We start from the raw sequence: 24508 nt of genomic DNA, 5'->3' as shown, positions 1-24508 counted from the left end.
GGTCAGTTTAACTCTGTCTTCTATTTATTTCAGCCATGACACATCTTCCAAAAATTGAATATACCAAAAGGCCATTTTTAGAAAGGAAAAAAATATATATTATGTCATGTAAGTCTTACATACATTTTTAATAACAATATTAGCAGTCCCTGAATTGCAAACATCTGACTTAAAAACAACTCCCAGTAAATGACGGGGGTGAGACAACAGGAAGTGAGAGAATCTACTCCTAAGAAGAGAAATTTACTCCTGGAAGAGTTATCATTCGAAAAAGATGTCTCTACTGAAAGTTTGTCACCAATTCTTGTTTCCACAACAAGCATTTTTTTAAAAAATCAATTAACCCAGGGACAGAAAGTGTGGTGAAATTTTCTGAACGGGGCACAGAGAGAAAAGCAAACATCAGAGGGGTGTTAACCCTTTCCTATGCTATCCAAAGCTAAGTGTGTGTGTGTGTGTATATATATATATGCATATACATACATATATGGCTGAGTTACACTTCAAAAATGTGAAACTGTCTCTTTACGTGCAAAGACAAAATATATGGATTGCCCATATAGAACGAGTTCACACCATCTTTTATAATCAAAAGAAGATTGTTGCATAAAATTCAAGCTGAAGAGGACCACCTTCACTTAACTCTATCTTGAAGTCTTACATACAGAGTCAATTCTTTTGGGGCAATAATGCTATGGCAACTGTTTATCTACCCAAGGTGACTGTCGCGTACTTTTCACAAAATGGCAAATCTGCTGATAATTGTAACAGGAAGCCAGCTGTAAAAAGGTATCACTGTACTTATAAAACAGTCAGGTAATGTTGTACTTCTAGTATTGGTCAGTTTCACTCTATCATCTTTTTTATTTCATGTATGACGCAAAGAAAAGATTTCCATCTTCCAAAGGCAATTGTAGAAAATTCAGAAGAAAGCTCCTTTTTAGCCAGAATAATATTGTTTTCTATTTAGTAAGTCTTACAATAAATAATAAATAATAATACAAGCAGTGCCTGAATTACAAGCATCCCCTCATGTGCAAAGACAAAAGATACTTAAAAAAATTCTCATATGATATTGTATTTCCCCTAGTTCTGGTCAATTTCACTCTACCCTCTGTCTATTTTAGCAATGAGGCAAAGAGAACTATTTCATATACCCAAAGCGAATGCCAAGGACTTCTCAAAAAATGGCAATTCTGTCAACAACAGGAGGCCAGCTCAAAGCGTTTTTGGCACTCTCTATATTTATTACTCTACGGCCCAAGTCAAACATTTGTCTTCCCTTAACAAACCCACATTGGTCCAGGTTAATATAATCTTCAACAAATTGTTTAATCTATTTGCTAAAATTGCTGTGAAAAAATTTGCTTCTTGGTTAATTAGAGAAATAGGTTAATAAGAGTTTAATATTAATTGATTCTTACCAGGTTTAGGTATCAATATTATCCTGGTATGTTTCCATGAATTTGGTATGGCTTTTCCCCTCAATATTTCATTGAACAACCTCTGTAATTTGGGTACTAGAAATTCTATATAAATTTTTATAAATTTCCACTGGAATACCATCTTCGCCTGGCAATTTACCCTTCCTTAATTTGTTTATCGTTTCTTTAATTTCTTGTGTTATAGATTTCTCCTATCCATCATGCCAAAAAAGTAAATATGAGTTGGAATTACTTGGAAAACAAAGAAACTACCTAGAAACAGCTGTCAAAGAAAATAAATTTGTGAAGTAACAACATTTTCAGAATGCTAATAAACCAAGAAAATGGCTGGCTAGAAAAAGAAAGAAGAAACTACTACAACATATAACCAAAATCATGACAGAAGACAAGATATATACAAATGATCGGGATATATTAAGCCAATTTAATAAATACTACAAAAATATATTCAAAAGAGAAAATAAAGAAAGAGGATACAACACAGTATTTAGGAAAACAAAGTTTATTAAGAATTTCGGATCAACAAATAGAAACACATTAAAAAAGAATAAGTGAGCAAGAAATACAAAAAGCAATAAAGAAATTAGACAGTAATAAAGCACCAGGCCCAGATAGAATAACGGCTGTTTGCTATAAAACATTAGAAAAAGAAATACCACCATTCATTAAAAAAACGAATGAAGCTTTAAATTACCAAAAAATCTCCAATATCTGGAAGGCGGTGAATATCACAATGATTCATAAAGAAAATTTAGATCTAACAGATGTCAAAAATTATAGACAAATTTCTCTATTGAATATTGATTATATTTATGAACGTATTTGCAGAAAGACTAAAGTCTTTCTTGAACAAATGGATTAAAAAGGACCAAACAGGATTCCTGCCACAAAAACATATAAAAGAAAATCGGAGAAATATATTAGATATAATGAAATACTATGAGGCAAACAATAAAAAAGAATTGGCATTAATCTTCCTGGACACAGAAAAAGCATTTAATAATAATTGGGACTTCATCTTGTTATTATTAAAATAAATGGTTATGGGCTAAAACTTAATAAATGCAATCGAATCAATATATACAACACAAGAAGCAAAAATAGTTATAAACAGACAAGAAGCTAAAAGTATAAAGATAAATAATGGAACAAGACAGAGATGTCCCTTATCCCTATTATTATTTATAATGACACTCAAAGTATTGTTAAATAGCATAAGAGAAGACAAAAAAATGAGTGGGACTAAAATAAGAAAAGAGAATTATAAAGTGAGAGCATTTGCATATGACTGAATTTGCATAGTAGAAAATCCCATAGATAATATTCAGAATTGGTTAAACAGAAGAATTTGGAAAATTATCTGGATTCAAAATAAATAAATCAAAAACTAAAATTTTGACAAAAATATCTCAAAAAAGAACCAAGAAGAACTCTATAAAATAAACACCATGAGGTAGATGAAAGTCAATATATATGTGCATCCTCTTTTTTCTTATTTTTAATCTCTTTTTCTTCTTTTTTGCTGTGTTTTTTGTTTTTCTTCCCCTCGTTCTCCCCTTTTATTGACTCTAAAGTTTAATTTTATTGTACTGTAAATGTTCTTTTAATAAAAAATATTTCAAAAAAGAGAACTCTATAATAGGTCCTGCTTACAAATTGTAAATAAAATTAAATATTTAGGAATTTATATGACACCAAGAAATTTACATCTTTTGAAGAAGAATTATGAAGCAAAATGGAAAGAGACCATAAAAGATTTAGAAAACTGGAAATATTTAAATATTTTATTGATGGGAAGAATAGCCATAATAAAAATGAATATCCTTCCGAAGATGTTGTACCTATTCCAGACAATACCAATCTTAAGGAACATGCAGATTTTTAAAACATTGAACTAAGATATAAGAACATTTATTTGGCAAGTGAAGAAACCAAGAATAAAGTTTATCAATCTAACAGATGAAAAAAAAGAGATGGCTTTGGCCTGCCAGACCTTCAGTTATATTATGAGCCAGGTAGTCTAAGTTGGATCAAAGAATGGTAAAATTCAAGCTGAAGAGGAATAATCACCTCCATATAACCTTAATTTGTAAGTCTTACAGAGTCCAGTCTATTTTCTCGATGATGCAAATAGAACTATTTATAAAATATTTTTTATTTATTGTTTTACTCCACTCCCCCCTCCGCCCCTCTCCCTGGACATACAATAAACTACAGAAATTACATTTGAAATATCCGTCTTTATCTCAATTTTTCCACTCCACCTCTTAATATATTCCCTAAATAACTCCTAACTGGATTCCACACACTCTTAATTATTATAACATTTTCTATTTTATCTATATTGTTCAATTTACAATTTGTTATTTTCACATTTAACACATTAATTAAATAATTATACCAATTTATCAAGAGTCCACTTTATCTTTCCAAACTCTCACTAAAACAATTTGCGCACACGCATTTGTCAACCACTCTTTCTTTTTGCACTCTTGGTATCCTTGCATGTAATACATTTCTATTGTCTATTAATTATTATCTGAAGATTTAATATTTTATTAATTTCTCCTTTAATCATTCTCCAGTACGCCTGTTTTCTATCACATTCCCATATCGTGTGATTAAACACACCTCTTTGTTTACAGCCATGCCAACACCGGTCCTTTACCCCTGGTAAAAAACATGAAAGTTGTGTACCAGTCCTACACAATTTTTGTAACATTTTCCTTCTTACTTCCCTTAATATATTTTATTTTTCTTTAACTACATTACAGTAGAGTCTCACTTATCCAACATAAACGGGCTGGCAGAATGTTGGATAAGTGAATATGTTGGATAATAAGGAGGGATTAAGGAAAAGCCTATAAAACATCAAATTAGGTTATGATTTTACAAATTAGGCACCAAAACATCATGTTTAACAACAAATTTGACAGAAAAAGGAGTTCAATATTCAGTAATGCTACCGTGTTTCCCCGAAAATAAGACAGTGTCTTATATTAATTTTTACTCCAAAAGATGCACTAGGTCTTATTTTCAGGGGATGTCTTATTTTTCCAAGAAGAAGAATTCACATTTATTGTTAAACAAAAAATGCACATTTATTATATACTGTACAGTAGTTGTCATCACAAACCAGCATAACCAGACAAACTGTGAATCCTATCAAGAATTTCTTGTTACTAACATTATTTCCATGTACAACTGGTATGTACATTTACTAATCCTGCATGCTCTGGTGTTCTGTTTGGCAGGCGCTGGGCATGCTTCCAAATAAAAACTTTGCTAGGTCTTACTTTCAGGGGAGGCCTTATATTTAGTAATTCAGCAAAACTTCTACTAGGTCTTATTTTTCGGGGATGTCTTATTTTCGGGGAAACAGGGTATGTAGTAATTACTGTATTTATGACTTTAGCACTAAAATATCACGATGTATTGAAAACATTGACTACAAAAATGCGTTGGATAATCCAGAACGTTAGATAAGCAAGTGTTGGATAAGTGAGACTCTACTGTACTTTACTTCCAGGCCAACCCCACAACTGCTGCCAGTTCCACTTCCTGCTCATCTTGTCCCTCTCGGTTGCTGTGCTGAGCATGTCCAAGATACTTCAGACTGAGCCCTGAGTTTGAATTTGAGGGAGTCCTGAACCACATTTAAAAATTACAATTAATACAGACATTATCCTTCTAACCCAGGCATGGGCAAACTTGGGCCCTCCAGGTGTTTTGGAGTCCAACTCCCGCCATTCCTAACAGCCTCAGGCCCTTTCCTTTTCCCCCTGAGCCGCTTAAGCTGAGGCTGTTAGGAATGGCGGGAGTTGGACTCCAAAACACCTGGAGGGCCCAAGTTTGCCCATGCCTGTTTTAACTATTAATACAATTCTTATTCCAGCCAGGTGTATTCATAATAATAATGCTAGCTAGGCCTCTTCACTCCCAACGAGGAATTCCCCCGACCAAAAATTCCAGTAAATTAGAATGTCATAGCCTCTTGTTCTGATAAATGTTAACATATATAGCAGTGAAAGTGGAATAAAAACGTTATAATAGTTAGTGTGGGTGACAGGCGAGTGGAGGGAAGGGGACAGATGTGAGGGCGTCCGGGTCTGTCTGTTGGTGCAAAGGGAAAAGAAGCGGCTCCCTAGCTCGACTTTTCTGAGGAGACAATGGCCTCCCTTAACTGACTGGCTGATAGGCCTCGGGCGGTTGGTCCGTTCCCATGGCAACGCGCGCCCAGCCTGCAGAACCCGCGCAAAGGCGCCAAGAGATAGCCACGCCGCCTCCTCGCCATGTTCCCGGCCACGGGCTGGCTTCTGCCCGAGGAGGAGCCGCGCGGGGCTGACGGAGGCTGCCCGGGGTAGGGCAGGGGAGGCTGGGGGGAGGGCTGGGGGCCGAGAGGGCACACTGGGGCGCATCCAAGCCCGGCTGAGCGGGAGCTGCTCAGGACCACTTTCCCTCGCGGGGCTCTCCTCGCGTCCCTTGCTTGCCTTGAACAACCCAGTCCATGAGGACCGACCAAGAGCAGAGTCAAAATATCTCCTCCTCCTTCTATGTCCAAACGCATGACTTGCCCCACTTTCCTCCAAAGATGTCCTGAACAGTTTGAGCTTTCAGTCACAGCGGTGTTCCTCAGTTCTGCGGGCATTTGGCATCCATTTGTATTCAAAAGGAAAGAGGTTTCCATATCTGGAATGTCCAGGTTGCGAGGAAGAACTCTTGTCTGCTTGAGGCACCTGTGTGAATGTTGCAATTTGCCACCTCAGTGGTTCTCAACCTGTGGGTCCCCAGATGTTTTGGCTTTCAACTCTCAGAAATCCTTAATAATAATAATAATAATAATAATAATAATAATAATAATAATAATAATTTTATTCTTATACCCCGCCGAAGGGACTCGGGGCGGCTTACATGGGGCCAAGCCTGAACAGAACAATATAAAAACAAAACAATAAAACAAATCAATCAGACAATAAAAGCAAGTCATAAAACCACATACAAGATAAAGTGATAAAATCATGGATTGGGTTCAAAGGATCTAGGCCAAAGTGCTAAAAGTGCAAATATATCATGTCATCAGGGAAGGGTGGTTACTCAGCTATGATGGCTATAAAGTGCCATTATAATCCTGGGGAAGGCATACACTGTTAAATGGGCAACAGTTCATTCACTCAGTCGTTTCTGACTCTTCGTGACCCCATGGACCATTCCACGCCAGAGTTCCCTGTCAGCCGTCATCACCCCCAGCTCCTTCAAGGTCAAACCAGTCACCTCAAGGATACCATCTATCCATCTTGCCCATGATCGGCCTCTCTTCCTTTTTCCTTCCATTTTCCCCAGCATCATGATCTTTTCCAAGCTTTCCTGTCTTCTCATGATATGGCCAAAATACTTCATCTTTGCCTCTAATTGGCTGGGATTTCTGGGAGTTGTAGGCCAAAACACCAGGGGACCCACAGGTTGAGAACCGCTGTGCCACCTTGATTAGCATTTAATGGCCTTGTAGTTTCAAGGCCGGGCTGATTGCTTTCTGGGGGAATCCTTTGTTGGGAGGCGTTAGCTGGCCCTGATTGATTCTTGTCTGGAATTCCCCTGCTTTTTGAGTGTTGCTCTTTATTAACTGTCCTGATTTTGGAGTTTTTTTTAAAAAAAAATGCTGGTAGCCAGATTATTTGAGAACACAGAAATGCTGGACCACTCTAGCAGCTATCATGTCAGACTACACAGAGAAATCATTGAAATCCACAAGCAAGTGGACAATTTCAACAGAAAGGAGGAAACCATGAAAATGAATAAGATCTGGCTACCAGTATTAAAGGAGCCCCCGGTGGAGCAGTGTGTTAAAGTGCTGAGCTGCTGACCTTGCAGGCCGAAAGGTCGTAGGTTCGAATCTGGGTATCGGAGTGAGCACCTGCTGTTAGCTCCAGCTTCTGCCAACCTAGCAGTTCGAAAACATGCAAATGTGAGTAGATCAATAGGTACCACTCCGGCGAGAAGGTTACGGCTCTCCATGCAGTCATGCTGGCCACATGACCTTGGAGGTGTCTGTGCACAACGGTGGCTCTTCGGCTTAGAAATGGAGATGAGCACCAACCCTCAGAGTCGGTCACGACTGGACTTAACGTCAGGGGAAACCTTTACCTTACCAGTATTAAAAAACTCTAAAATCAGAACAGTAAATAAGGAACAATACTCTGAAAACAGACGAATTCCAGACATGAATCAATCGGGCATCTAACACCTCCGAACAAAGGATTCCTTGATTAGCATTAATGGCCTTGCCAGCTTCATGGCCTGGCAGGAAGAAGCCAGGACATGAAGCTGGCAAAGCCATTAATGCTAATCAAGGTGATTAATTACAACATTCACACTGGTCTCCAACAGACAAGAGTTCTTTCTCCCACCCTGGACCTTCCACAGATATATAAACCTTCCTTGCTTAGTTTTTCCAATATACCTCACAACCTCTGAGGATGCCTGCCATAGTTGTGGGCGAAACGTGAGGAGACTATGCTTCTGGAACATAACCATACAACCTGAAACACTCACAACAACCACTGGTAGTCAGATTTTGTTCATTTTCATGGTTTCTCCCTTTCTGATGAAATTGTCCACATGCTTGTGGATTTAAGTGGCTTCTCATTGTAGTCTGACAGTGGTTGTTAGAGTGGTCCAGCATTTCTGTGTTCTCAGATAATATGCTGTTGCCAGATTGGTTCATCAAGTGCTCTGCTATGAGTGACTTCTCAAGTTGAATTAGTGTCCAAGGTGAACTGAACCACCTAAACTGGGCTCTACAGGCCAATTGATACTCCTCAGACATCACAATATCTGCAACACCAAGAACAAACCACAAAAGTAAAGACAAAGATCCACCCAGAGGAAAAGTGTTCTTACCATACATCAAGGGAACCACTGACCACATAGGGAAGCTGATGAAGAGACACAACATACAAATGATCTACAGACCCACTAAGAAAATCCAACAAATGCTATGTTCGACAAAGGACAAGAGGGATCCTCTCAGATCTGCAGGAGTCTACCATATACCTTGCAGCTGTGGACAAGTCTACATAGGTACCACCAAATGCAGCATTTCTCAGACACAAATCAAGGGACATGAAAGGCAGTTCAGACTAACTCAACCAGAGAAGTCAGCCATAGCACAGCACTTGATGAACCAATCTGGACACAGCATATTATTTGAGAACACAGAAGTGCTGGACCACTCTAATAATCACCATGTCAGACTACATAGAGAAGCCACTGAAATCCCCAAGCATGTGGACAATTTCAACAGAAAGGAAGAAACCATGAAAATGAACAAAATCTGTACCAGTATTAAAAAACTACAAAATCAGGACAGTAAATAAACACTCTGAAAACGGGAATTCCAGACATGAAACAATCAGGGCCAGCTAACACCTCCCAACAAACGATTCCCTCAGGCAGGAAGCAGCCAGGCTTTGAATCTTTAAGGTCATCCAATGCTAATCAAGGTGGCCAATTACAACATTCCTACTTGCCTCAAGCAGACAAGAATTCTTTCTCCTGCCCTGGACCTTCCACATATATATAAATCCTACTTGCCTACTTTCAAACAGACCTCACAATCTGTGAGGATGCCTGCCATAGATGTAGGTGAAACGTCAGGATAAAATGCTTCTGGAACATGGCCATACAGCCTGGAAAACTCACATTAACACAATAATAAAAAAACTTCATTTGTATTCTGCCCTATCTCCCCAAAGGGACTCAGGGTGGATTCCCATGGGTAAAAAAGGCAAACATTCACTGCCTTGATAAGACCATAGATATAAGCACAATAAACACAATAAATCAGACACCTAAAACCAAATTAAACACACAAACCTAAATTTAAATAAAATAAATAAAAATTAAATAATAATAATTGCTGGAAGGTCGGCAGTTTCATTCGTGGGTCGGGGTGAGCTCCCACCATCAGCCCTAGCTTCTGTTTACCTAGCAGTTTGAAAACAGCAATGTTAGTAGATAAATAGGTACCGCTTCGGCAGGGAGGCAAAATGCCCCTGTAAAACATGCCTGCAATTTGATCAGGAAGGCGTCTTTGGACAACAGACTCCTCAGCGTGGAAAATGGAATAATAGCACCTCCCCATGGCCGAGTCGAGCACAGCCTCTAGATGCCCATCTGCATCAGTATCTGGTACATGCAACAATGTACAAGATGAATACCACATGTACAATCTTAAAATGTTTTATCAATTGCTGTTTATATCTATCTACATATAAACATCAGATGCAAAGTCACCCAATAGTGAGAATGTTAATTTAAAATTGCCTTAGTTGCACTTTTTGATTTATCTTCATGTGTGCAAATCACAAGAAAAGGTCAACATACCAGGGGAACAATGTGATTAGACATGTCTCATTCTTCATCTCTATGTCTTGCTGTTCCAAATTAGGTGGCAGCTGCAAATAATTTCTCAGATATTTCTGATTCTTTCAGCCCTTTCTTTCATTGCTGCTTTAGCAATTTCTCTTGTCTGTTGTATTCCTTCAAGTCATTTCCAACTAGCAGTGATCCTAAAATGAATCTATTACAGGGTTTTCTTTGCAGGACTAATTCAAAGGGGTTTGTGTATGCCTTCACCTTCCTCTTAAACTGAGAAAGTGTGTCTTGCCCAGGGTCATCCAGTCCTTTTTTTCCTGATGGGCATTTCATCCTTCAAATCTTCTGTAATGCCAGGTTACAATTCTCTTTTTTATTACACTAAACTCTTGTAAGTACCAGAAGATTTTAGTGTCATGCGTTTCCAGTGATGTTTAAGAGAGCAAAAGACCCTGTCCCCCCAGGAATTCTATTGTCAGGATATAATTTGATGATAATGCATTTTCCAGTCCTTCAAACCTCAATATAGCCTCAATGGGAAAATACTGCTTTTTTTCATCATGGTTTACACTGTGACTAATAGTGCTATATAGAAAGCAGTTGTGCAAATTTCAGTTTTAGTGGACAATAGTTGGAGGATCTCTCACTTTTTGATATCTTTTCTTAATTTTAGATCTTTAGGGTTTCACTGCTTAGATCATTGATTCTCAACCCGGGGTCCCCAGAAGTTTTGACCTTCAACTCCCAGAAATCCTAACAGCTGGTAAACTGGCTGGGATTTCTGGAAGTTGTAGGCTAAAAACAACTGGGGATCCCAAATTGAGAATCGCTGGTTTAGATACACACACACATATGTCATTTCCACATACAGTATATATGTTATGGCTCATTACCTTTCCAATAGCTGACACACCCCACCGCTAAGGCTTGCTTCCCTCAAATATCCCCGTATTGTTTAGTAAACCTGAAAAAAGAACATTAAGTTTGGAGGAGAGCTCTCCCTCTGCAGTGCTGAAATGTAACATTTACCTAGCTGTTTTTAACTTGTATGTTTCAAAGAGAAACAAACCATGCCTGTTACTGACAGCCATACTGATCTATTCATGCTTCTATCCCTGCATGTGGAAAAAGCTTTCTATACTCCTTCCAGCAGAACTGAGTTTGTACACTTGGTTATTGGAGAGGGAGATCTCATAGATTGTCTCTTTTCTCTTGTATTTATGGTTTCTACTTTTCTTTTGTAGCCTGCCCTCCCTCCTGCTTCTGCTAACTTTCTTTTCCTTTAAGTCCGTGAGCCAAACCAAACTGAATCTTGCCACGTCTTTCTGAGGGATAGCTGACAAGTGCACTTCAAGTGTGGGTACTTAGATGTCTTCTTTCTATAATATGTATCAATGACGATCTTCATATTTTAACTTTGTCATGCTAAACCATTACATAGAATATGACTTGGCTCTGAGCAGCCCCTGTGCATTTTGTCTATCTTTGCTGCTCCTTTTTGCGGCCATATTAGTTTTGATTTTAATTGTTTTAATTTCATTAAATTATGTTTATATCATTTGATTCCCACACAGGCCTGCCAAGGGAAACAAAACTAACAAGAGAGTGTGCGCAGTAGAAAAAAATGATATACTTGGTGTGGTTGGAACCAGTCTACATTTAAACAGGTCACCTTGTAAGGTAGGTGAACCTTGATTCACAGCAGCAACTTTTAAAAACATATCCCAAGGGAGGTGAGGGAAAAAGATTTTTGGTGGCAAGGGGTGAGAAAAAAGGCCTTTTGGCAGAAATGGAGGCAAGGAAAAAAGGCTTTTAGCAGCCAGGGAAGCAGGGGGAGGAGCAGAAAAGAGGAGTGAAAGCTTGGAGGGGGAAAGGGAGGAGAAGAGAAGCGCGAAGCCCCCAAGGATTATTAATGGAGCCCCAAGGGCTGCTGAGCACACTTTAAGAACTGCTGCTTTAGAGAGTTAGGACCTAACTTTCTATATAGAAATGTAGTTCTTTCAATAAAGTCGTTTATAACTTTTAAAGCTTGACTGCTCCTGCAATTGCTGAAGCTCATTTGCTTTACTGTTAGATCAAGAAGCTTCTTGTCTGTTAAAACTGCTGCTATTGCCATTGCTGCTGATTTACATTTCTAAACGATTTTTCCTTTTTGAAATTGCCCAACAAAAATTATGAGTCAAATAAAGTGATAAACTTATTTGTTGTTTTGTTTTTATTTTCCAGCACTTTACTCCCAGCCTCAGCCCTATAGTCTGTGTTTTGCACAAGCCCTTGCCCTGCCATCTCGAATATGAACATGGGCACTTTTTCCAGCTACTGGCTGTTGATGTCAGTTGATGTATTTTTATGATGTTTTACTTTTTTGGTTTTAATTGTTTTAATTATATTGTTTATTATATGTTTTCAATTTGTGTTTTACCTTATAATCCTTGTTTATGCTGGGCTTGGTCCAGATGTAAGCCGCCCTGAGTCCCTTCGTGGAGATGGTGGCGGGATATAAGAATATTATTATTATTATTATTATTATTATTATTATTATTATTATTAACTTGTCATTTGATGTGTTCTAATGTGTCCCTTGATGTGAGAACTACTGATTTTTTCCACTTCAGACTGCTAGATAAATGAAGTTGTACAAGGATCTTATTCATCTTCTTTTTCTAGCAAACTGTAAGAGAAACAAGAGGTGATCCCTCCTGCTTAGTTATATCACTTTTCTTTTTTTTAAAATGGCAACAGAGGAAGGCTCAGCCTGGCTCAACTTGAAATCCACTTTTACCTCATTCTTCAGCAACAGGCTTTTGTGGGAGATCAAGATGTATCAGAAGGAGCGGCAATATTTAAAACTCAAACTCTGTGTATGCCTTTACATTTCCTGTTGGCATATGGTTTTCTTAGGCAAGGAATACTCAAGAAGTTTTGCCATTTCCTTCCTCTGAAATGTAGGCTGCAGCACCTGGTATTCTTTGGCAATGGCAAGCCGCTATCTAAGTTCTGATTTTGCTTAGTTTGCAAGATCAGACAGGATCTGTTGCCTTTGGAATATACCGAAAGCTAAATATGGTGCTTTGGATTTTAGTCCTTGTAAATACTCTTAACTTTTGTTAAAGTGCAATTTCATACTAGAATCAGATATATTTTTGACTGTATGAATGTGAGCTGATCTTGGATTGAGATTAGGTCTGTACTGCAGTTTTCTAAATAAAAAGGCTCTTTCATACAATTCATCCATTCAATTTACATTGAAAGAGCAAGTCACAATATGAAAGGTACGGTTTTTTTTAATGTACAGTTGGATATGGTTTATTTCTTCTGACCAGATTTCTAAGCTACAATTCTCTTTTTAACATATGCTTAACCACTGTATCAATGTGTATTACTCTAGCTAGGTTTCTCTAAATATGTAGTGAAATTAACACGGTATGTCATTTCAGACAGTAACCTATCGCTTGGAATCTGCTAAAAAGAAAAGCAGTTTGACAAAAGAAAAGATTGCCACAGGAGGTGAGAACTAGTACAGACATTCTGACTGATGAGAAACTGTGAAATGCTTTCTGTAAAGTAACACACAACTCTTGATCTTTTACAGGTGTTTCTGTAAACACATATTACAAGGTAAGAGCAAAATAAACTCTACTCCTTTTGTTATAGTTTTCTTGGTAGTTTATACCATCTATATATATATTCTTTTTATTTCAAAAGGAGTTTCACATACAGTGTTCCTGTGTGAACTGACCTCAGTGTGAATTCTTAAAGGATTCCTATTCTGTTTTTACAATTCCTTTGCAAAAAGAAATTAGTTTTAGTCATCTGCTGTAGAATGCATCCTATCATTCAAAATTAAACAGGTGTTAGTCTAGAGAGTTCCACTGTCGAACAGCCCTCAGAGTGAGGTTCTTCCTGATGTTCAGGTAGAATCTCCTTTCCTGTAGTTTGAAGCCATTATTCCGTGTCCTAGTCTGCAGGGCAGCAGAAAACAAGCTTGCTCCCTCCTCCCTATGACTTTCCTTCACGTATTTGTACATGGCTATCATGTCTCCTCTCAGCCTTCTCTTCTGCAGGCTAAACATGCCCAACTCTTTAAGCCGCTCCTCATAGAGCTTGTTCTCCAGACCCTTAATCATTTTAGTCGCCCTCCTCTGGACGCTTTCCAGCTTGTCAACATCTCCCTTCAACTGCAGTGCCCAAAATTGGACACAGTATTCCAGGTGTGGTCTGACCAAGGCAGAATAGAAGGGTAGCATGACTTCCCTGGATCTAAACGCTATTCCCCTATTGATGCAGGCCAGAATCCCGTTGGCTTTTTTAGCTGCCGCATCACATTGTTGGCTCATGTTTAACTTGTTGTCCACGAAGACTCCAAGTCTTTTTCGCACACACTGCTGTCAAGCCAGGCGTCCCCCATTCTGTATCTTTGATTTCCATTTTTTCTGCCGAAGTGAAGTATCTTGCATTTGTCCCTGTTGAAATTCATTTTGTTAGTTTCGGCCCGACCTCTCTAGTCTGTCAAGATCGTTTTGAATTCTGCTCCTGTCTTCTGGAGTGTTAGCTATCCCTCCCAGTTTGGTGTCATCTGCAAACTTGATGATCGTGCCTTCTAACCCTTCGTCTAAGTCGTTAATAAAGATGTTGAACAGAACCGGGCCCAGGACAGAGCCCTGCGGCACTCCACTTGTCACTTCTTTCCATGATGAAGACGACGCATTGGTGAGCACCCTTTGGGTTCGTTCGCTTAGCCAATTGCAGATCCACCTAACCGTAGTTTTGTCTAGCCCATATTTTACTAGTACAGCATTTCAGATTGTTGAAAAAACTATAGTTTAAACCTTGCATATAATGTAATATAAATAGTGCCCCATCTACACTGCGTTATATGGTCGGTGTAGACTCAGATAATCCAGTTTAACAGCATTAAAGTGGATTATCTGATTCTATACTAATCAAATAAGGCACTTCAATTTATGTTATAATGGTGGTGCAGGTAGGGTCTAAGACTTCAGGATGTGGAAAACATTGAGGGTTTTTGTGTTCTTTGTTTCTGACTTATGGCAACCCTAAAGCAATCCTATCATGGAATTTTCTTGCCAGGATTTGTTCAGAGCCATTTTTCCGTGTCTGAGCAGAGATTTGAACCCTAATTTCCAGAGTCCTAGTTTGACACTCAAACCAGTACACTCTCCTGGTTTGACTGACACTGTAGTGTGAAATTACAGTATATATAGACACCTCTACATTCTGTTTTTATGGGCATCAAAAGCTCCTTTCTAAAGCTCCATCTTCATCTTTCTCAAGTTCTTCAGGCACCATCTACATTGCCAAATCATGCCTCCTTGTGACTCAAGGTGGAATACAACATAGTTAAAACAAGAGATAAACACTATTAAATGATATACAATAAAATACACAGAGTTAAAATACAAGTTAAAATCCAGTGATCAAGTGCAGATTAAAATTCACAAATTTAAATTGACTGGGTACGCCTGCCAGATGGGTCTTCAGTTGTGTCTTAAATTCTGACAGCTGGCGGAGCTCTTCCGGCAAGTCATTCCACAGTCTTGCGATGGTCAAGGAAAAGGTCTTCTGGGTAACAGTTGCCAGTTGGGTCCTGGCAGGATGGAGTAGATGTCTCCCAGAGTACCTAAGTGTGGTGGGCAGACTGTAAGGGAGAAGGTGATCCTTTAGGTAACCTGGACACAAACCATGTTGGGCTTTAAAGGTCAAAACCAACACTTTCTTCTTTGCCCAGAAAGTAACTGGCAACCAGAGGAACAACTTTAGAAAAGGTGTAATATGCTCACTGCTGGATGTTCCTGTGACTAGTCTGGCTGCTGCATTTTGAACTAATGGGAGTATCCAAAATTGGTACAGAGGTAGCCCACTGTAAAGTGTAGACTCATATAATGCGGTTTAATTGCACTGAAGTGCATTATATAAGTCTACACTGACCATATAATATAGTTCCAACTTGCATTTTATGGCAGTGTACATGAGGCTTTCTAGTGTCTTTGAAAACTGAATTCTAGAAACATTCAAACCTTTTGCAAAAGTTATATTAGAAAGGCTGCCATTCATTTGTAATTTCTGATAAAGAGGTAAGACTGAAGTTTAGGATCAAATATTTGCCACAGAAATTAATGGTTTAATATTAGAATCAATGGTTTTATTACAAACATTATGGTGGCTTTGCTCTTTTACAGGACCATTATAAAGCTGCAATGGAACAGTTAGCGGCTATTAGCTTGTCAGACAATACTAGGACATCACAGGTAGTATTTCTTTGCCTTGATATTTTCATTATACGTTTTACTCATTTTTGAATGTCCGTTTCTTATTTTGAGCTATAGACAGAGGGCATTTTTCTAAAAATGTTTTGTCTTTTTCAGCAATATTCAAATAGCACCAAACAAGGGTCATTTGATTCCTGGAGCCATATGTGTAGTCAAGACAATAGTTCAGTGAGCAGGTAAAGAACTGTACCTTTTAAGTGATATTAAAACAGAACTGGTAGATAACCAAGGCAAAAGAAACCTTAAACCACTCCTTTGTTTATAAATACAGAGTGCCATATTTTGGCAATGGAAATCTCTGTTGCATAGTTTGGATTCTTTGCAGGCATTAAAGACCAAAAAGGAGACATGTCTGGGGTGGGAACATGCTGTGGCAGGTCAGGCTTTGGATGTACCATTCTCAAGTTCTCTTCATTCCCCAGACATTTTCTCACAGTCAAGGAATGGCTATACCACCCCTGGAGCCAATATATGTCTTTATTTCTTTGGAAACATCCGGAAGGATCATGCTAGGGCTTCTTTTCCAGTTAGGTCTTATTTTCAAGGAAACGGGGCAGTTTCCCAATGCTGAGAGTTGTTTTATTCTACTGGTGCTTTTTTAAAAATTTTCGCAAAGGGCATTTGGGTGATGGGAGATTACCTCTCTTGGTTGTTCTGCTATATTCTCTTCCATGATGTCCTCAACTAGAGATTTCACAGCTTTTTGGGGGGTGGGGGGGAGAGATTGCTTTGAAATGCTTCTGCTAGGGTTTAGGTACTGGCAGCAAGAAGTTTAAGCTCCTTAGTTACATTTATATTTGCCTCCTTTTGCCTTTGGCCCCATAATCTCTCTAAAACTTCTTTGAAATTGAATATGGCACTGAGTGAACTACCTACTGGCTGTGAAGAAGATTTTTCAACACAGCCAAAAGGTGAAAAGAAGTCTTAAATGGGGTCTTATCTTTTTAAATATATATATATACATGGAACTGAACTACATTCCAGTTGTTTCGAATTATGCTTTTTGGCTGTCATGGAACAGACTTCTGAGAATCTGCTACTACCAAGTTTATACTAATTCACTGACAGCATTAAAATATGACTTCAGGGTGTATTGTAGAGTATTTTGTCTGTAAATAAAAGGTTAGTGCAGTAGAGTCTCGCTTATCTAACCTTCGCTTATCCAACATTCTGTATTATCTAGTCTGCCTTTTAGTAGTCAATGTTTTCAATACATTGAGATGTTTTGGTGCTAAATTCGTAAATACAGTATTTCCTACATAACGTTACCGAGCATTGAATTGATTTTTCTGTTGATTTGTTGTAAAACATGATGTTTTGGTGCTTAATTTGTAAAATCATAACATAATTTGACGTTTAATAGGCTTTTTCTTAATCCCTCCTTATTATCCAACATTTTCATTTATCCAAAGTTCTGCCGGCCCGTTTATGCTGGATAAGTGAGATTACTGTATGTGTAAGTGTGATGGTAACAGACTTCCTTTCCTGTTGCTCTCCACAGAATGTAGAATGGAGTGAGCAGCAGAGAGAGAAATCCATTGTTAGTTAATCTGTGCCACTTAATGGAAGGCAGGTTCTTCATCATCGTCATCTAGATTCCAACCCATACTTATTTTTCTAAGGTAAATGCCAGTGTTAATTTCTGCTAAGTCATACCACTATTTTCCCCCACAGAGACTTCAGTAAACATTCCATACAAATGCCATCAAATTCCAGTGATGTTCCTTCAAACTTCATCCACACTAATCCGATGGTGCATTCTTTTATGAAGAAATGTTACCCGATTTCTTATTTTGGAACTCAGAATTCTAGCAAAACCAGTGAGGGAGACATTTGCAAAAAGGTCCATGAAAACAATGCTTCTGATTCTAGTAGTAGTGATGACACACTTTCGACACTCAAAAGGAAAATGAAAAGAAAAAATGATAATGTGGAGAGCACACATCCAGTAGAAGAGAAGACTACATCTGAGAATGAAGAAAGAAATAAACTTTTGCAGGAATACTTAAAAAGTTTTAATACTAACCTAAACCCAGATCCTATAGAACACAAGGAAGGTGTTTTTTCTTCAGTGGGGGATGATACTTTTTCATACCCTGATTTTCTTCCTCCACCATACAATACCTTGGATTTACAAAAACTATCAAAGTTGGATAACTGGAGAACAGCTTTCAAGGAACCACTTGATTATTCAATTGATCAACTAATATCTCGTCTCATCCGTATGGAAAGGTTGCAGCATTTGACTGTAGTAAGAGAAAAGAGAAAAGAAGCTGTTTATCCTACTGTGGCTGTTAACAACCTTTCGAGTTCCTCAACAGATATACACCAACGGAAACAGCTAAGGCCATTTGATTTCTCATGCTCTCAAGCAGCCTTTGATTGTGATCGTCACAATTTTGACTCTTCTATACATGAACGGCATATACAAAAATGCACAAGCCAGCACAGACCTAACAAGCAGAGTTCTGGAGGAGCATCTCCTGTGCGTTCGTCAACAAAATCCTCGCAAACATCTTGCAGTACGTCGAAGTGTGTCAAAGTTCCAGTCACTGTAGACTCAAGCAATGTCATCATGCGACAGTCTACATCATGCTCTGGAAGCTCATCAAAAATTCACACAGGGGTCAAAATGACTTCTTCAAAATTACTTTCATCCAGCACAACTGACAATGACAGTTCAAAATCTAAAGATGCAAGGTCTAAAAGAAAACCTTGCAAAAAACAATGAGGCAGCAATGGATAAGCCCATTGACTCTCAAAAAGTAAACGGATCTCTTATTTCAAAGCAAAAGTGTTCTAATGTTAGCTATCAGGGATCTATTAAATTAAGTGCACAATGAGTTATTATCATTTAAGCAAACAGATTGAGCAATAGTAATTTGGAAAGCTGTTTATTAACTTGTATTATAAGAAAATTTTGGATTTGAAAAAACTTCATGTGAGACTATAAAATTAGTAGTACAAATGATTATTGTGTTCCTATCCCGCTAGAGCAGGGGTGCTCAAACTTTTTCAGCTGCGGAACCCTTTTTGAAGCAAAAGTTTCTCATGAAACTCCAAGAAATGTTTATATTATATACAGTGTTCCCTCACTACTTTGCGGTTCACTTTTTGCGGATTCACTGTTTTGCGGTTTTTCAATAAACTCTAAAAGATTATTATAAATCATAAAAAATTACAATTTGCAGTCTAAGTAAGGGAGGAAATAAAAGCCGAAGGGAGAGAAAAGGAGCCCAAGCGGCAACGGGAGGAGAAGGAGGCAATTTAACAACACATTATTGGTTGATAAAGACATAAAATAGTGTATAACGACTAAAATAATGTATAAATATAGTGTCCCTACTTCTCGGATTTTCACTTATTGCGGGTGGTCCTGGCACCTAACCCCAGCGATAAGTGAGGGAACACTGTATAATGTACCCTGTTTCCCGCAAAATAAGACAGGGTCTTATATTAATTTTTGCTCCAAAATATGCATTAGGGTTTGTTTTCAGGGGCAGTCTTATTTTTCCAAATTTACTTTTTAAATAAACAATATCTAGGGCGTATTTTTGAAATATGGCTTATGTTTCGAGCATCCTCAAAAATGTTTAAAAATCATGATAGGTCTTATTTTCAAGGTAGGTCTTATTTTTGGGGAAACGGTATCTACACTTGGCATGGGATGGGGCAGCGGCAGATGGATGTAGAATGTTTATGTGAACTAATTCACACAGTGGAAAAGAAATTGAGTAGAGAGAAACAAAGAAGGCAGTGCTAGACCCGAATGGTGGCTGCAGAGGGACAATCTTTTATGCAAAGGTAAGCAGGCAGGCAGACAGATTTGGAGCTCATGTAGACAACAGTCAGGCAGGATTAGAGAAGTGGGGGGAGGTGAGCACAGAGCACACATTGAGAATCGCTGTGCTAGAGTAATCAGAACTGATGTGTTTTTCATTGTTTTAGTGTAGTGTATTTAAATAAATAAAATATAGTCTATGGACTCTTTGATTTGGGCTATTCTAAATTGAAGATAGCTTGAGGAATCAAAGTCACTTTGATTTTAATTTCTTAGAATTGGTTTCAGGGAATCTAATTTTTCTTTGTGGCTAAGCAAATGGAAAAGAATCTCTGAAATACTAAGATTATTATATCCATGTTTTCAAGAAATGTGCTTTGGATGAGATGCTTGAAGAAATCAACATAAGATGGCTATTGTTTCCATACCTCACAGGAAATCATTCTGTGGAAATTTGTCTCAGTAGTTGGAGACAATGTCTTACCAAAAACTAAGTGAAATAAATCTCTTACCCACTTTTTGGAAAAAAATCCATAGTGCAAAGAAATAAAAATCTTAAAATATGTGGAAAATGTGTGGGGAAAATCAGCTTATAAATTGCTTTCAAAATTTCTGATAGCATATCTATCTGTAATAATAAATGTAGTCCAGTGTTTCTTCTATAGCTCCAAGACAGGGAAATGTAGACAACAGTCTGGATAATTAAGAGAACCTTGAGAGTGATTTATTTTAATTAAAATTTGTCTATAGTTCACCGAGTCAGTAGATGACATGGAGTTATAGAGCACTAGGTGCTTTAGAAAAAAAAAGTTCCTTGGTGCATAAGGGATTCCCAAAGCATAGGAACTTTTGAAATTTGGTGCAAATGCTTACAACTGGTTCAGGCTGGGCCTATGGGGAGGCAAATTGTAAAAGTCCATTTCTGATTTTCTTTCCTAATTCTGCAGCAGCATAAATTTTACTGTTGTGAAACTGTTTGGTGAACTTTGCCAATACCTGATCTCTTTAAATATACATACATGTCCATAGGTACAAGATGAAGAGAATTCTTGCTACCTGGTAGAGGCTTCCTGCCTCCTCTTCCTTAGTTATATGGCATTTTGCCTTTGTTGTGAAGAAGAGTGTATATGTGACTCAGGGTAAGGGAAAATTGCTGTCATGGGGTGGGTGATGAGGGTTTCCTTCCCTATTCAAATTCACTTTTGTATCTGGGGTGGCAGTCTATCTTATATCCACTTACCCAGGAGTTGGCCTTATTGAATGTAGTGATATTTGCTCTGATTATGCATGTAATGTATAGGATCCATGCAGTGGATATGTTCCTGAGCATTACTTCTTTCATGGGGACTTTGATACCAAAAGAAAACATGGAAAGAAGAGGAATAGGATCCTGTGCCACTGAAAAAAGAGCAGTTCATCATGTTTCAGGAAACTATTTTTGAAAAACTAAAAATATGCAAATGTGAAAGGAAATGAACAGGTCTGGTGAGCCCTTTAAAAACTACATTCATTTAACCTTTTGATGGTTATAAAAATTAATGTGGGGACTTTTCTCTGTTTCACAAACTTGTACTTTTTATGCTTTCCATTTTGGTGGCCAGATGTTTTTTTCTTAAATGCTGTGGGAGCTGATGAGGCAGGCTTATCTAATTTCCCAATTTGTCTCCAGTTTGCTCTCAAAGCATGCTCAGTTTAGGAACCTTGGGGCAAGGACCAACTTTATTGCCTGTTCTTGGCATGTAGGTACAACTACACTAGGATGGACTGCAGTAGAATCCCATTCTTTCTCAGCTTAAATTTGATTGCATCGTTTGTTGCAGGCACAGCACTACAGCCTGCTGATGAAAGTGTGTTTCTCCACTCTTGCTTTACCAGCCTCCTGATACCGGTGCTGCTGAAAAATCCTCCTGATAGACAAGGATGAAAGTTGGGACTGTGCTGATGTAAAGAGTTTGTCAATAGAAGTGTCTGTGTCAAAAGCTTTGTTAATTGGAGTATGCCTGAACTAGTAATTTACTTGTGAAAAAAGAAAGATACTTTTTCAAGAGGAGAACCTTTGGCCTTATTCAGAAGCTATTTCTGGTCCATTTTTTTTAAAAGGATAGTTCCTTTCTCAGAAAAAAATGTGCTTAGGAAAGAAACTCTAGTTCTATTGTTACTATTCTGCTTTGAATAATCTACATCACTTAGTTTTTCTAACTTTTTCGTGTCAAATGGTGGATGAAAAGAGAATTGATGAAAAGTCAAACAGAAGAGAAATTATGTGACATAGTGGCATCTCACTCACAATCCAAAAATTAAACACTGTTTCGAGCAGGCATTTGTAAGCTGCTGTTCAGTTAGAATTTCTGCAGTCTTGGAAAACTATGATTACACATACATTAATGTCATAATGCCATAAGAATTTGTTGATGGCACTTCAAGCCCTTCTTAACTACAGTCTACTTTCACTTTCTAGCTTCCATGTACATTCTGACAATGACATTTGACTACCAATAGGAAACCAAATACAAATTTCCACACATTCCACTCTTCATACATGTGTAAATTAGACTGAGTATTAACTGCAGTATTTGAGGATCTCAAAATATATTAACTTGCTGATTTCAGGAGCACGATAAAATCAACTGACAAGATATGACATAATGTCAATATCGGCAGGCATTGGAATGCTGATCCAAAGTCACAAAGCTTTAAAATGGTTTTAGACTCATTCACCTAAAATGCGGGAAAAATGTAGTTAAACCTTCTGGGCAAAATAAATGTTTCACTGTTAAAAAGTACATATTTATACACCAATACTTCAGCGTATTTGAATGACCTAAGTACTATTCAACTTCATTATGTTTATGTAGCACATTATTTGAAGGAAAATAGAAGCAGAGCTTAGGTCATGGTCAGTGGCTGGAGGATTTTGAGAATTATAGTACCTACTTCAAACAATAACAATCCTCTTCCCAACTTTGCAGAATCCAGGATCAGACATAAATGGAAGAGAGAGCTGTTATTTTTTTGTCCGGTGACAAGATCTGGAAGAATAAGCAGCTTGAGCCATTGTTGCACAATAGGATACCAGCCTGGAAGAATGGCAGGCTTAATGTATTAAGAATCTTCCCATATGCTAAGCATCTCCTTAAATTATAAACACCTAAAACATTGTCTGCAAATACACGCATATTGTTCTGTTTTTAAAATGTTATTCTGTAGTAAGACTGACATCTATTGAGAAATAATGGAATTTCCTTTCCTGGTTATTCTTATCAATAAAGAGGAAATATGCGACAATTCAAACTGTTATAGCCAGTAATCAAGTTTGCACATATTCTCCCAGCTTCTGAATGATATCCTATAAGATTGCTGTGAGTTTTCTTGGCTGTATGGCCATGTTCCAGAAGCATTCTCTTCTGATATTTCACCCACATCTATGGCAGGCATCCTCAGAGGTTGTGAGGATGCCTCTCTGGGGATGCCTGCCATAGATATGGGTGAAACGTCAGGAGAGAATGCTTCTAGAACATGACCATACAGCCCGGAAAACTCACAGTGATTCTGGCCATGAAAGCCTTTGACAACTCATGTATCCTATAACTCTCAACAGTAGTCTTTGGTGGAGAATTTATAGCTGAATTTCTATAATCCTCCATGTATTCTACAATAACAATTACATTGTGTTGTTGAAAGCTTTCATGGCCGGAATCACAGGGTTGTTGTGTGTTTTCCGGGCCATGTTCCAGAAGTATTCTCTTCTGACATTTCACCCACATCTATGGCAGGCATCTTCATATACCTCACAACCTCTGAGGATGCCTGCCATAGATGTGGGCAAAATGTCAGGAGAGAATACTTCTGGAACATGGCCATAAAGCTCGGAAAACACACATTAAGCCAACCATTACATTAGTTAGTCTGTTTCTGGTATCAGATTTGATATAATCCAAAGATGAAAACAGCTGCTAACAAGCATAAGATGATCTAAACAAAGTAAGGAAAACAACCCCAAGTGCTTTTATTGACTTAAAATTATTTGATATACAATTCTACATTTTAAGGATTTCATTTTCAGAACTAACTGTGCTGTCCGTTGTCATCCTTTCTATTTTCTCAAGTGTTTCACGCAACTCACAGTTTATTTCTACAGTCTAAAATGTATTAAATTATGTAACAAACTGAAGAATGATAAAACAGTCAGAATACTAAGAAATCTGATTTGTTGTAAATTACCTGTTGTACACTGCTTAATCACTCACGTTTGTCTCTTCTTGCCAAATCAAAGCAGCACAATTAGCTAAGTTTGTTTAATGGTTTGTGTAGTGTTACTCTCCTTTCAAGCCAGCATTAAAGACAGATGAATTAGTACTTAAACAAATTAGAATTTAAATCATCCCAAAATCAGTTTCTACTAATATAGCAAATTTGGGGGGGGGGGGGGGCGTGGAATCCAGATAACTCATACATTTTATCCTCTTAAAATGAATGGTCAGTTATTTTGCTGTTGTTTTTGTTCTAATACCCCTTACATACTACCAATACCCATAAAAGTTGTTGTCAGGACATTTAATCTGATCAGTGATAGGGTTTTCCTCAAAGAAAATGGGAATGATGACAGATTCTATCCAAAA

General features: G+C 37.9%; 2 protein-coding genes across 2 annotated transcripts; both read left to right on the top strand.

Annotated features, from left to right (window-relative positions):
* Positions 1-5684: 5684 nt before the first annotated feature.
* LOC107983115 (uncharacterized) lies at positions 5685-17711 on the top strand. Its single transcript, XM_016995158.2, has 7 exons — positions 5685-5805; positions 11393-11498; positions 13256-13325; positions 13411-13436; positions 16019-16087; positions 16205-16284; positions 17610-17711. The coding sequence occupies exons 1-7, from the start codon at positions 5738-5740 to the stop codon at positions 17614-17616; spliced, it is 426 nt and encodes a 141-aa protein (XP_016850647.2). The 5' UTR covers positions 5685-5737; the 3' UTR covers positions 17617-17711.
* Positions 17712-17807: 96 nt separating this feature from the next.
* Positions 17808-21853, top strand: fam217a (family with sequence similarity 217 member A). The gene is given in 2 exon segments (XM_062977698.1): positions 17808-18833; positions 18835-21853. Coding segments are annotated over 2 exon segments (1143 nt in total). The 3' UTR covers positions 18952-21853.
* The last annotated feature ends 2655 nt before the right edge of the window (positions 21854-24508 follow it).

Source organism: Anolis carolinensis, chromosome 4 (assembly GCF_035594765.1).
Source record: "Anolis carolinensis isolate JA03-04 chromosome 4, rAnoCar3.1.pri, whole genome shotgun sequence".
NCBI lineage: Eukaryota > Metazoa > Chordata > Lepidosauria > Squamata > Dactyloidae > Anolis > Anolis carolinensis.
This window is presented reverse-complemented; position numbering and strand designations above follow the sequence as displayed.

What these genes read in the sequence shown, in the direction of transcription:
- LOC107983115 (XM_016995158.2), top strand. Translation starts at nt 5,738, where the DNA reads ATGTTCCCGGCCACGGGCTGGCTTCTGCCCGAGGAGGAGCCGCGCGGG. An exon ending in TAAACAGGTCACCTTGTAAG is followed by an intron (nt 11,499 to 13,255) that starts GTAGGTGAACCT and finishes ATGTCATTTCAG; the next exon opens with ACAGTAACCTATCGCTTGGA. An exon ending in AGAAAAGATTGCCACAGGAG is followed by an intron (nt 13,326 to 13,410) that starts GTGAGAACTAGT and finishes GATCTTTTACAG; the next exon opens with GTGTTTCTGTAAACACATAT.